General features: G+C 43.8%; 1 protein-coding gene across 3 annotated transcripts in view; it reads left to right on the forward strand.

Annotated features, from left to right (window-relative positions):
• The first annotated feature begins 796 nt into the window (after positions 1–796).
• sns (nephrin adhesion molecule sticks and stones) overlaps positions 797–14330 on the forward strand; it is a 62089-nt gene continuing 48555 nt past the window's right edge. For all 3 annotated transcript variants that reach the window (XM_086838296.1, XM_086838297.1, XM_086838298.1), the window contains exon 1: positions 797–1528. In XM_086838296.1, coding sequence (XP_086694422.1) covers positions 1426–1528 — 103 coding nt within the window. In that variant the 5' untranslated portion in view covers positions 797–1425. The remainder of the gene's footprint in view (positions 1529–14330) is intronic.

The raw sequence follows: 14330 nt of genomic DNA on the forward strand, positions 1-14330 counted from the left end.
CCTATAGCTGCGACTCTAGAAGAAACACATTTAAAAAAGTCAAGAAAGCCATGATCTGACAGGAGGAAAGTATTTGGAATCTGTAATCCAAATATATTTTAGGATATTTTCTGTAAAAGAGAAAAGCATTCAAATTTGTCATTTTACGATTTTTGCATCATTAAAAACAGGTAATAGAGATTGAAAAACTTCTAGGTAATATACAAAAAATAATTAACAAATCGTAATCGTTTTTACTTTTAATTATAAACTTATAAGTTATAAACCAAACTAAATAGAATTTGTTTGGTTTTTGCTTGAAAAGGTAAATAGCTAACTAGCAGGGGCCACTTCTTTCTGGGAATTTAAAACATTTTTTTTAGTTTTCAAAATATTTTTATTTGATCAAATCCATAAAAATAAACTTAAACCCTATAAAATATTATAATTATTTTTTATGTAGATTTGTTCCTTTGATACTCTATAAAAAGGTGAATTGGTGGGCTTGGCAAACAATAAATTTAAAAACAATTACTTTAAAACAAAGTTAATTATATTATTTGAATTGATCCAATAGATTTGAATTTTGCAATATAAAATGAGAAAAGGCGCTACTGTGCTTCGAGTGGCCCAGTATAAGTGAGTGGCAATAAACCGGCTTGGCAGGAACACAAGCAACACAGAGCACGCATACGCACCTTTGCACCATCAAAGACACAGAGAGAGAGAGAGCGAGGTTGAATCTGCACATCCCATCTCTCGCTCTCGGGACACACAACACACACCACCACTCACTTCGTTCGTTTGTTCGTTCTTCGCTGGTCCGTGGAGCTACGAGGTTTTAGTTCGGTTTTAGCTCTCGTTCCGAGAGGTCGGCTTTTCCCGTTATACTCTGATTCCGAGAAGACGCGCCAGGCTCCGTTCCCGTTACTCGACCGCGTCGCACGGAGCCTACCGCTCACCCACACTCCCATACACACACAAGCACACACTCGCACACCCGCACGCGATAACAACGCCAAATTATCGAGTCTGCGCCAAAAAATAAAATTAAATATAATAAAAAATTAATACAAAAAAATACATCCAGCAAATAGAGCGGATGGCAAGTGCGAATTCCAGCAGTGAATCCTAGCCAAGTGTAGGTCCTAGACCGCAAGGATTAACCCGATTTGACCCAAGGAATAGCCGCCAGCATGCTGTAACCGGGAAGCGGCTGTCGAAAGGCGAAAGGCGAAAGTCGAAATCTCAAATCTAAAATCTCGAATCTGGAATCCGCATCCGAGTTAGACTAGTGCCGAATGTGTGGTGACCCAAACACAAATGTGTGGCTTTAACAGCTGGCGCGGCAGCCATCGGTAACTGCTGCGTAGTGTAGTTTTAACCCCCTAAGAAACAGTTGGTTTAACCAAAGCAAAAGGAAAATAAATATCGACAGCAAACGAAATGACCGTGCAACATCAGCAACACATCAAGTGGCAGCAGCATGCAACAAAGCGACGACGCTGCCGTCAGCATTGGATTAAACATTTTCAGCTATTGGGACTCGGTGAGTAGCCAGGACTAACTGGAGGTTACCAATAAGGTGGGGGGTTAACTTTGAGAAGGAGTTGACTAGAAGAATTATCTAGAAGAAGTTATCTAAAGGGATGTCACTAACACTAGTTTACCTAACCAAGGTTTCATCAACTATCTAGAGAATAGCTATCTGGGGGTTAACTAACAGCAGGTTAAGTAGGACGGAGGTTAACCACCACTAGCAAGGGTTAACAGCTGTTGCTCATAGGAACATAAGGCATTGCATGTTGCAACATTTTGAGCCTGACTCTGCGGTCAAAGTGAGCAGGCGTGGTCAAACCATTTCTGATGACTTGAAACTACTCCGTTCTTGTTCTCGGTTCTATGTTCTTAAAGCTTGTAAGCTAATTAATAATTACACATTATGCCTGGCAAGAACAGCACCGGACACACGTACCACAACAGCGCTCCACTTCCGCTCCAATCAAACGCATTATCGTCATCGGGACAGGTTCTTGTAGTGGGTACTGGGTACTGGGTATTGGTACTGGTACTGGTTTTTGGTAGCGGGAAATGGGAGTGGTGCTGGGGAGTTGCACTTGCGGTCTTATCGGGGCTTCCGCCCCCCAATGCCCGAGCAGCTTTGGGCCCCCTAGCCTAGCAAGTCGAAACCAAACACAAACAATCGAATATAATTTACAAAATATTGTGTCGACGCCCACAGTTGTTTCGTTTGTTTCGGTTTGGATCGCTTGGGGAGCAGGTTTATTTTGTTTTCCCCTCTCTGGTTTTCTCATATATGAGAGCTTGACTTGGCTTTGCATGACATTTGTGGGCGGAGAATTGGCCCTGAAATGTGAAATGGAAATAGAAGCGGATTTACAAAAAGTACGCCCATCATTAAGAGTACGGCTGATAAGGCTCGAATGGATTGGACTGCAGATTGGAGCCCAGACCAATTAGTAGCAAAGCACCTGGCCCCCAAGGAGCCACGCCCCCTATGCCACAAGATACCGAAAACAACAACAAAATCAAACAGGAATCAGAGTCAGAATCAAAATCAGAGTCGGAAGTCTATCTGGATTCCAGTATCCATACAGCAGCCAGCATTTAGATGTATGTACATAACTTTGGGCGTGTGTGAGTGTGTGTGCGAGTGTGTTTGGAAAAAGGAAAAAGGAAAAGCATGTATTTGTCAGCACAAAATAATCAAGGATCATAATATGTCAACAAACAGACAGGCTCGCAGGCTGGCAGGCTCGCTGGCCGAGGGAGCCGAAAAACAAGCACAAGGACGACACACGAACGGAGAAAAGTTGCGTCCGTCTGTCAACTCTCTCTAGATGTGTGTCCCTGTGTGGGTGCAAAAAAAAAAAAAAAAATGTATGCCACCAGAGCAAGTGAAGCAACTGGGAAAGCTAAAGCAGCAACAGCAGCAGCAGTTGGAAAAGTGTAGGACAAACACGCCGTAATGGCAACAGCATGTAAGCATGTGTAGGGAAAGCGGGGGAGAAGGCTCTGAAAAGCGGGCCAAATCCAAGGGGGAAAGAGGTCTTCGCGATTTGTCGCTTACTATTTTTTTTTGTCCCTGACAGTTGGCAAATGTAGTGAAGTGCATTGACAATACCACCAGCCAAGTACAGCTTGACCGGAGCGCCATCAATGGTTTGGAGGAGCAGCAACAGAAGCAGAAGCAGTCGGTGGCCACCACTTGAGCGGCTGCGCTTCCTGCTGATGCTGCGCTCAAAGGGCGGAGAGATTGAGAGTGTTAAGCACACAGGGACAGATGCGGATAGATTATCCAGCGGATGCCATCTCCAGGAAGCTGCTCCTCCTCAGCTGGCGCTGTCATTTTCGAGCTAGCTCAAAGTTAATTGCGCTGTCTGCGGACTCTGAACAAAAAGCGAGTCTCTTGGCCAGATTGCGGAGGCAGCTGCAAAAAACGAGGCTACAGCAACGCCCATGTTTGGCCCAGACTCAGCTCCAAGCGGCTACTTGGCTTAACGAGCCACCACCACCAGCAGCAGCAGCACCTTGAGTTCGAGACCGCTAACCAGTCCAATATTGACTCCGAACGCCCACATGTCCCACCGAAAAACCACCGACCAAGTCCCGGGTCCAAGCTCAGCAGCAAGCGTGGGTTAAGCGAACTTACGTAATTGCAAATCAAATGTGGTCGCCAGCCTCCGCTCTTTTCCCTCCCTTTTACTATATATATTATATAGAAGTATCCCCCAAAGTATCTCCCAAATCGGTCTTCAATCTTGAACGAAATTGAAAGCGTCAATAGATAAAAATTTAAAAAGTGTCTGCAAGAAGTTGGAATTGTTGAATCATTGAAAAAATCTGGTCTTTTTGGGCTTTTTTAATTGAATTTTACTTATGTTTTGATTGTTTTTATTGTTTGTGTTTGTATTTTAGCTTATTAAGTTGTAACTTATTTAGGAATTACTGATATTCATGGAAGTTAGCTTCAATAGAAATAAATGCGTTGATATCATAAAGTTAACAACTTTTCTTCCAATTATGTATTAGTTTCCCAAAAATAAATGAAAATGTAAGAAGATTTCAGTATCTATCAAAACTAAACATAATATAAAGCTGCTTCTGGACTTTAAAGCACTTTGATACATTTAGTTTTCGCTTGCTTTGTTTCCTTTTAATTCAAACACACAAAGAATTAAGAGCTTTAGTCTGAGTGCGATTATCTTTGATATCTTTCGAGCTATTTCAATTGTGCAAGAATTATTCTTTAAAACGAGTTGACAACATCCAACACGAAATTGTTGTGGTTTTGAGCTCCCTGTGTGTGTGTTTTTGTCTAAATTTATCTGAGACCGAAATAGACAGTGCATTGGCCATATACGGATTGCTTGTTGACAGAAAGACGAAACTAAATAAAACTAAATAAAACCCACATGTGTGTATGTATGAGCGAGTGCATAAACAAATCGACAGCATGTGGCAAGTATAGATGGTGTGGGATCGTCGGATGTCAAATACGAAAACAATCACAGAATCCGCGGCACTTGAAGTCGCCACCGAGCATAGAGCATCGAGCATCGAACTCCCGCTGTGCCGCTGCAACGTGGCATGTGGTAATTGCCCCGGGCTATATATCTATATCCATATCCATATCTATATCTGGCTGGGCGCTACCTAGCCGGGATCGGGATTTATGACCCCTCAACACGTGTGGCAGATACGACTGCGAGGCGACCCCTTGCTATGGTTCAACGAATTTCGATGGAGCTTCAGCCTCAGTTTTCGGTTTCAGTTTCAATTTCGATTTCGTTTTCGTTTTCGTTTTGGGTTTAGTTTTAGGTTTAGGTTTCTGTCCTCTCGGTTTGAATTGAATTTTGTAATTTAAAAGAAGAGCGCGTAGTTGCGATCTGTTTCTGGCAGATTGAGAATGAATTTCAATTAGTAGGATACCAAATAGCAATACCCAAACCCATACCCATTCCCTCCTATATGGAGGGGATGGGCGCACACAAAGAGCTGGGTAGCAGGGCGGCAGGATATTAGCAATGTGCAGCCTGGCGTGCTTCCTACGCAGAATATTCCCACAGAAGGATGCGGCGGATGGATGGCATAGATGATTGCTCCCGCTACCGCAATAGATGCCGCTCCCGCCTCTTCAGTCGCTCTGACTTTGATGGGTTTGCTCGATATTGATGCGAATTGATTTGGTTAGTCAGCTGTCGGACAGCCGGATGCCCAGCTCACCAGCTCACCATACCCATCCCTGCAAACAGACAGGCTGAATGAATAAATAAAAACGGCAAATCAAGCAAGATGCCAAATGAGGCTCGTCATAGACTCGTCCTGACAGCAAAATGAGGTTGCCTCCCCCTGCCCAGGTCCGAGTGCGAGTCCTCGAGATGGAATACATTTAATGGCTCTCAGAGTTGCCAGCTCCTGCTCCCTCTCACCCCCATGTCCTGGCTCACCTCAGTGGAGTAATTGAAAAACCATTTCAAGGTGAGGACAGGACCCAACACACTAACCGATGGCTTCATCATCCATCCATTCAGACATTTGCCTGCTAGCTGGAGCAGTAGCCTGGCTGCTCTCTCTCTCTCTCTGCTAATTTAAATTTATGAATTTTGGAAAACATCTCAATGTGGGCCCCTCCTTCAGCTTCCTTCCACGCACTTTCACTTTTCTTGAGTATTTAATCAAGTGTGAATAATTGCATCATTCTGCTCAAAGGGAGTCGATATCCTTTGTGTTTGTGCGCCGCCAGATACGAGCTCGCCCCCTCCCCCAGTCAGCCAGTATGTCTGTGAGGACCTGTTATCGATATGTGGGCCAAGGAACCACAGCCGAAACCCAACCCAGTTTCCCTCCAAAGAGACAGAGGGGGGAGCGGGCGGTAGGTAGCAGGACAGACGACGGCAGTGAAATCAAATTCAAAAGCCGGCTGAGTTTTCACTTTATTTCGTATTTTGCGGCACTTGCATATTTTAGACGGCCGATATCGAAAAATGAATATTTTATCAGCTCAGGCAAATATGTATTTACTGCGATATGTGCTCTAGGGGTTTGGTCCTGGTCCTGCTGCATCCTTTTGCTTAATTGAAGTGGCAAGCGGCAGCTGCAACATTCATGGTCTACAGGTTCAGCGTAAACTTCAACTTCAACTGCAACTTCAACTTCAACTTCAGCATCTGCCTAATTTCGCTCATTTTCGAGGAGTCGCGTGTCAAACCGGTTGGACATTAGCTCGTGGCAGCCTCAGCTTCTGCTCTTCACTTCCACTTTTAACTTGTGCCTCGGCTTTATTTGTGCCACATCTCCAGCAGCTTGGTTCGACAGCTGCAAGTGCAACTTCTGGACTTTGAGAACAAAAAACAGTCACAGAATTGCCGCAGGTGCCACGCCACAGAATGCATCCATTATAAATAATTGTGAATGCAAAGCAATCCAAAGGATTTTTAGTGGGATATTTTAAATGTTTAAAAAACCTTTTGATAGATCTTTTTTGTCATGATGGAATCATTAACTTTGAGAGCAATATTTACTTATTTATTATTATTTATTTAAAGAGTAAATATATCAAAGACCTGTTTATTTTCTATCGGGAAATACCCTCAATGGTATATATTTTCTTTCAATTTTAATTAATAAAGAATATTCAGTTGATAAGGAGATTAAACAGACCGCTGAGCTCTGATCTCTGGTTTATATTTTTTCCGTTTGGCTTCCCGGCTTTGCCTTCATCTGCAGCGTGTGAACTGCTGGCGGTCGTCCCAGCTCCCAGCTCCCACCTCCCATGTCCCATGTCCACTGCACGCTTCAGTAATCCGCTTCGCGGAGAGTCACCTTTGCACACCTTTGGCCGATGCGAGATGGGCGTCCAGTTTGGCCGGTGACGTGTGGTTCCGCTCTGGCAACTTTCCTTCGCGCCGGGAAATCTGTGACGCGGCATTTGGCCGCTTGGCCGCTTGGCCGCTTGGCCGCTTGGCCGCTGGGAAAACTTTAACTTTAACGACTTCACTTGGTTTAATTGCGACAGCGAAAAATTCGTTTCGTTTTCCATTGCAGCAACTTGGCTGGGAACCAAGGGGCTCCAGCTCCTCCTGCTCCTCCACCGGGCTCTCTGGAAGCCCTGAGAGATCGGGTTTCATGCGCAGACATGCTTCATTGGACGAGTTGACATCCCCTTAACCCCTGACCGCCACTGCTTTGTCATTCGATTGCGCAAACATTATTCCACGGGCGAGAAAGCATTTGCATTTGCATTCCTCATCCTCGTCGTCATCATCCTCGCAACTCATCCTCTCCCGGTAATTCGAGTGTTTTGCTTAACCCTTGGCATACCAGCAGCCCAGGCATTGTTGTGTGTGTTGTGTGTGCCGTGTGTGTTTGCGATTTTGGCCAAACAATGGCCAACTTCGACGGCGAAAGCGGATTCGGATGCAAATGGAATGGAATGGATGCATGTGCCGATGCCACACGCGCTCCCAGTCGCCTCTCAACCGGCAATTAAGCCAAACAATGAGCTGCCAAACACTCCGGCTGCACCAGAGTGGATGAAGATCCAGGAGCACAGGACTCAGTGTGTCTCAGCTTCTAATTTGCCCGCTCATATGCTGCGGGAGTACTTCTGCTCCTGCTCCTGGTAATGCCCAGCCACTCCACTCATCCCTCTGCTTTACAGAACAACAAAGAAGTGCTGAGGGAAATGTATCTGAAAACTTCTGAAAGGGTTAAACTATATACCTCTTAAGACTGGTAATAAAATAGAGTTGTACTTTGATAACTCCTCAATTAAAAGATATTTTTTATACCCTATTTAGTACAAATTTTAAATATAGTTTCTACTCCTGAACATTCAGTTTAAAAGCCTTTTATTATTGCCTTTTAATATTGAAAATAGCTTGGTTTCGGGTTTCCCTGCATTGTTATCAGTAAAATGCTGGCAAAAGTTTTCCCACGTCGTTGTCTATGTGGAAAAGCCTTTTAATTAAGCTTTTCTTTCGGTTGGAAAACATTTTTCCTCCATGAGGTACATGCTTAAAGCTAAAAACCCGAGTGGAATCGGAGTGGAACTGCATTTTAAAGTTGAAATGCGCCGACTTTGCATTTATTTCTTTCCATAACTTATGTGTCCTCCTATTTTCCTCTCCTCCCACTTGCGATTCCTGCTGAGGAATCGTTTTGTTGTGTGTATTTTATTTGTCTGTAATGAAGCAACTGTCGCATTCTCAACTACGACTTCAAAAATATCAAAAAATGGGGGAAAATGTCCAAAGTTCATGGGGAGGAGAGCGGCTGGGGAAAATGTATGAATATTCGAGAATGAAAATTCGCCTCCGAGAATGCCACATGGTGAGCGGGGGAAGGGCAAACTGAAGCATTCTTCTTGAGTGGCCACTGGCTCCTGGAAATAGCAGTCAAGTGAAGTGGAGTGAGAGTCACCGTCGCAGCACGCACCACTTTCACTCTGGCCGGAAATTTGCTGCATCAGCGTATAGGAATTTTTGGTTTATGTGTCCACACACACACACATAGACAGAGGCAGGACAGACAGGATATGCCGCAGAGTTGACCCACCTCAAGGATGGCCCACACATCGAGCAACCGAGAGAGTACATATTAGCCATGTGAGTTTATTCCGGACTCTGGCATTTCGGTCTAACCGAAATGTGCGTCCTCTCTGCGAGGCTTTCAAATATGAAATTTATTCAAGTCACTCTGGTTTAATGTTTGGAAATGGACAGCAAATAACTTTGCAAGCGTTTACAATGGCAACTGGGGAATTGTCTCGCCCAGGTCCCTAATTCCAGACCACTACGACAACGATGATGATGATGCTGACGATGATGGCCATTTCACAGGGATGCTGGACTGGTGGATATGTCCTCCAATTACCCCCCACGCACACTTAGAAGGGGAATCCTTTTTTTCGGCCTTCGGCCTCCTATTTTCACTTCAATTTCGATTCTTACCGAAATGATTTTTTAAAGATAATATTACGAAAAACCCATCAAAGTAAAGGAAAATCCCGACAGCCGCCCCGGCCTCGCCCCTCCGCTTCCAATTATCCGTTTTCCAATATCTAACCCACTTGGGTCCTCCGCCCAGGAGACATTGGCGCATAAATTGATTGGATGATGTCGCTTTTTATGTCGTTTGTACCCAACCCCCCCAAGAAGTCTCCCTTAGCCCAACCCAAAAATGTTGTTGCCATTGGCTCCATGCGATTCCTTGCGAATTCCATAAGTTGATGCGATGCGTAGCATGTGTTATAAATAAATCAAGCATACTCCGGCTGGCGGTGGCAATCTCTTAGAGTCTGCCATTTTCCCTCTGCTATTTATTTTGCTTTTTTACGCTGGCTTTCGAGTTGTCATTTAATTCAAATGGTGCTTGGAATTGGAATTGATTGGACAGCTTCGCGTCGTTCCCTGGTTACGGTCATCAGTTCATCCTGAATGGTCACAACAAAATGTAATTTTAATGAAAAAGTCGGACTTTAAATTTACACAAATGTTCCATAGATACAAGTATAGAGTAAAACAGCATGGCCTTCATAAAATTAATTATTAAAGTAAATAATATGCAAAACTACCTTGTCCATAAAAATATGGTACGGTTTTAAAAAAAGCGGAAGGCTTTTTTTTTGTATTCATCAGAAAATGTAAAAAAGGCTTCAATGAACAAGATCAATTCTGGACAAAATCATGAAATAAATTCCATCAAAAAACACATAAAATCAATAATGTTAAAGCATTCCGTGTTACAAAAAAGTACATTTAAAAAACTCTTGTTAAGTTTACCCGCTGTAATTACCGCCTTTAAAATGTGTTTGTATGGAAAACTGCTAAACATGGATATTATTTTCTAGTCTTGTTAGTTTTTTTATACCTTTTGTAAGTGCCCCAGGGGGACAGAGACAGGGACAGGGAATGGGACAGGGTCCTAGAGTACGCAGCTCCACATATAGTATATGTACAATGTCGCAAACACTTGGGGGGTCGGGCTAAAAACAATGGCCCGACATTTCCCACCGGCGGCAACCGCAAGTCAAGAGGGCGAAAAAACTGAAACCGAAATCCCGCCGGCAACATGGGTTAATTGAGGCTACTCACCTACGCAACATACATTGCGTGTGCTTTGGGCCTGGGAATCGGGGAACAATTAGTGGCCGGGAGCAACGATCCCCGGGTACGAGCTGGCAACAAGTGGCACTGCCATCTAATGCTGACCAACCAACCACTCGGCGATGCCGCACCACCACCACCAGGCATCGCCACTTACCACACTTCACTCGTCAACAAGTTTTTCAGTTCCGCAGCCTCGCAGTTCTCACAGCGTTTCAATTGCAGCGGCGTCCACAATCCGAGCAAAAGTTCGCACTTGTCGTTGCGCAAATTTCCCCGCCAAACAGCAACAACTGGCACAAAAATATGTAGAACACAACCCGCAACCGAAACAGCACCTCACCCCCTCAGACTTTTCCTCCCGGAAAAGTAATCAACGAATAGAGAAAAGCCCCCCAAATGTAACGCTTACTCGCCACTGACAGGAGCTGTGACATGGAATTGGAATGAATTGGTCACAAATATTGGGCTATTTGGTATATATTTCATCATTTGTCCGCATTCAGTTAAATATTGACTATGTCCTTTTTTCTAGAGTTTTATAATATATTGGTTTCACAGTTTCAGTTAGAATTTTCCATGACATACGGCATCAGTTAAGTTGGGTAAACACTGCTCTAAGTAATTGCCATAAACTAGCTATGACCTAAATCAAGGGTAGTTTAGGGACTTAAAAGTGTTAGATATATTGGATATTTTCAATTTACTTTTGTTAAAATATTTATATTTATTTATTTTCTTTGTATGAAAAGCATTTAGAATATTTGGAAATTGAGCTCCTGCTTTCACAGCTATGTACTATTTTAATGAATAAATTGGTTTCTTATGAATTTATGAGAAACCTTGAATTAATTGATAAATCCAGGAGTTATCTACAGATAAATTTACAGGCGAAATATAGCTTTAAATTGTGTTTAAAATTTTCAAGTTTTAAATTTCCACAATATTCACAAGCTTCGGACTCAATTTAAAAGACCCTTGTTTCAAGGCTATAGTATTAAATTACTTAACTCAAGTAGTTCTATTTTACTATTAAGTTTCAGAAAAAATCGACTTAATTTCCTAAGAAAATCATTATTTCCGAGGCAATCTATTGAAACTTAAAAATATCAATGCTATATGTAATGAAATATAAGTTAATTAAATACAGAAAATGTAAGCTTAATTGCAATTAAATTCGTTTAAATCTGACAACTACCCAACTTTGTGGCAAATAATTGGCTAGGTAGGTAATTAATAACCGCTAGTTTCACTCTTGGATTGTGACCAAAAACCAAAGTCTGCATTTTTGTTGGCCGCAAAAAGAGTTTTTCGCGGAAAATTCAGCGAATTAATGACAGTTTGAGAGTCACCGCAGTCAACGCTTTGCTTTATAAATGCGAATTTGTTGCACTATTAACAAGAATTTACTCCCGTCGCAAGCTGCAAAATAATGCGGTACTCTTTTTTTTTGTTCCTGGAATTTGGTCCTGCGGCCGGTTGGCCGTGTCCTTGGGTCGGCAGGTGGCGCAAGTCGAGTTGCCGCGTTGGCCAGCAGGTGGCGGCTATGCCTTTTACTCGGTTTTAATAACGCTCACCTTGATGATGTTAATAATGTTGCTCTGCGATTACCATTTACGGTGCCACTGATGGCCCTGCCGCTGTTGCCATGGTTGCAACTCTGGGAGCTGCTCCTGTTCCAGGACCTACCGCATTGTTAATGGAGATGTAGCTGCCTGCTGGAGAAGCCCGCGGTGGCGCAAAGTGTTGCCAGTAATTGCAATTTGTTGCAATTTTCCCTCAACAGCAGCGGCAGCAATCTAACTTGAATTCTCATTAGAGTGGTCAGGATGCAAAATTCCTGCGATTGCTTTTATTCTTATTCCCTCTTCCCCCCCCCCCCCCCAAAAAAAAAAAAACTATTTCTAAATTGGAATCCTGCGAATTGAAGACAGAGGACGAACCCCACAAATGATGCGATGCAATAGCGAGTGGCAAATTCAATTAGTTAATCCCCAAATGGGACAGTTTCGCGCTGGCACGGAGATCCATCGATAAGGAGGGGCACGTAGCCACTGCAGGATAACTTGGCATGTGGCATGCGTCGTCGCCATGCCCCATGCTCCATGCTCCATGCTCCATGCTCCATTAGGACGAAACTGTCGCTCCGACTATTGTTATATCGTATTTGAACAAAACGCTGCCAACTGCAGCGCCCGAAAATCGTTATAAAACATTCGCCTTGCGACTTCGACAGCTCGACAGGAGTACTCCTTGCCATGCAAATGCCAGGCACGTTTGCTGACAGGGGGCGTGGCAGGCTCCGAGTTGGAGCCAAAAAGGATGCGCCGCCGAAAGGTGCCACGGATGTTCGATTGATGGTGGCAGCTTCCAGCTTCGAGGTGGAGTCGAGACGAGTTCTTGGAGCGGATGTGCTGCGACAATATGCTGAAGCAGCGCTAATTTTTTCTTTGCTATTTTCTTTTTCTGGCAGCTTACGTGCCACCACGCCCACCGAAGAAAACCAAGGAGGCGATTTAAGTAGGACACTGAGAGAAATATATAACGAAAAGTAGAGATAAATATATAGTTATGGTTTAAATTTCCAAGAGAATTCTAACAAACTAACTCAATTTAATTAACTTATTGAATGGTTCAATTTGATTTGAAGAACACTATTTAGCATTTTTTATATTTCATGAATATATAATACACCTAAAAAGTTCACTTTTTAATAGGGCAAAACCGCAGTGAAAATAAAAATTAAATAATAAATAATCCCAGCACCTGGAAGTTGTATAAAGTTTAAATAAAATTCCTTGTTAAAAATAAACTATATGGTAACATAAGGTTTAATATTCAGCTGAATTTACTTGCTTTCAAGGATATTGGTTGCATAGCAAACCATAGTGTTGCCTTATGAAAAGGATTTTTTTAATTTATAAGCATATCCCTGTGATATGAAAATTGTTTAAGAACAAAGTGAAAACTGATATCTCTTTGATTTTTCCTCTGTGCATATGACCATAAAGCAATGCTAAAGCCTTGCCAAACTGAAGGCAAGTGTATGTGTGCGGAAATAATAATCGTCAAATTAATACGCGTCGGGAATTTCGCCAGGATCCAAAACGCTGCCTGGCAACCCTGGAGGGCTGCCCTCGCCCGCCAAATCCCAAATACGTGAGAGCATTTAAAGCAAAAAACAAATAAAACTTAAGTGCTGCATGTGTGAAATGGGAGGTCCTGGGGAGCCTGGGCAATGGTTCTGGGACTCCGGCGCACTCAGGTGTCCCGTCGGCCTCTGGTTAATCCGATCCCCCGGCTGCCTAATCAGCCCCGTTCCTGTCCCGGTCGAGATAACTGCCTGAAACGAATCTTGGCAGACATCTCATACATCACTACTCGAGTTGACTTGAGACGACTCTTGGCCAGAAAAGCGGTCGGGGCCATCAAATTTCAGTCATAACAATAACACTGATAGTCCCCCGGTCGTAAAATAAGACCCGAGCAACCCTTTCCCGGGCAAAACTGGCCGGGATTTGATGCTGCTTGGAGCTGTCCTCATGTGTCTCGCTATTCCTATCCCCAGCTCCATTCCGTTTCCTTTTTCCCTTAACATCATCCTTATGCCTGGACGGGGTGTTTGTTGTTTTTAGACCCAGCTTGGAAAACAATCAAGGGAACGCGACACTAAAAACCACGCACGTTTTGGCCCTCATACTCAAACCTGGGAGGGGAGACACAGAAATTCGACAATGGCACTTGACGATGTTCTGGGTACAGAGTTTGGGGGGATTCCCGTGGATGGAGAGGTTGGGTGTTGGGGTTGGGCAGGTCAAAAGGCGACGCCTGAAGCATTTAAATCCTTTTCGCACTTTCGGCTGTCACTGACTGCCGCGCCTGCTCCTCGTTCCTCACTCCAGCTTGTTGCGTGCGAATCTCCTTTCCTCCATTTCGACTATTTCCGGGGACCACACTGCGTATGACGTATGGAATGATGAGGATTGTGGCGGCGGCTTCGGCACCGGATGGGGCGTCACGCTTAATTTTTGGCCTCGTCTTATTTTAGGGGCGCATAAGGCCGTAAAATAGGAATTTGCTTTATTAAAATTTTTCGCTTGAAAATATGAGAGACAACGGCACAGCGATGAAAACGGCGCGAGCTCGCTTAGCCCATGCAAATGTTTGTTGAAAGTCCTAAAACCCAAGGGCCCCAAGGACGACTCTGCTGCTTCATCTCCT

Source organism: Drosophila serrata, unplaced genomic scaffold, assembly GCF_035046125.1.
Source record: "Drosophila serrata isolate PLE 108 unplaced genomic scaffold, ASM3504612v1 contig_347, whole genome shotgun sequence".
In the NCBI taxonomy this organism is placed as follows: domain Eukaryota; kingdom Metazoa; phylum Arthropoda; class Insecta; order Diptera; family Drosophilidae; genus Drosophila; species Drosophila serrata.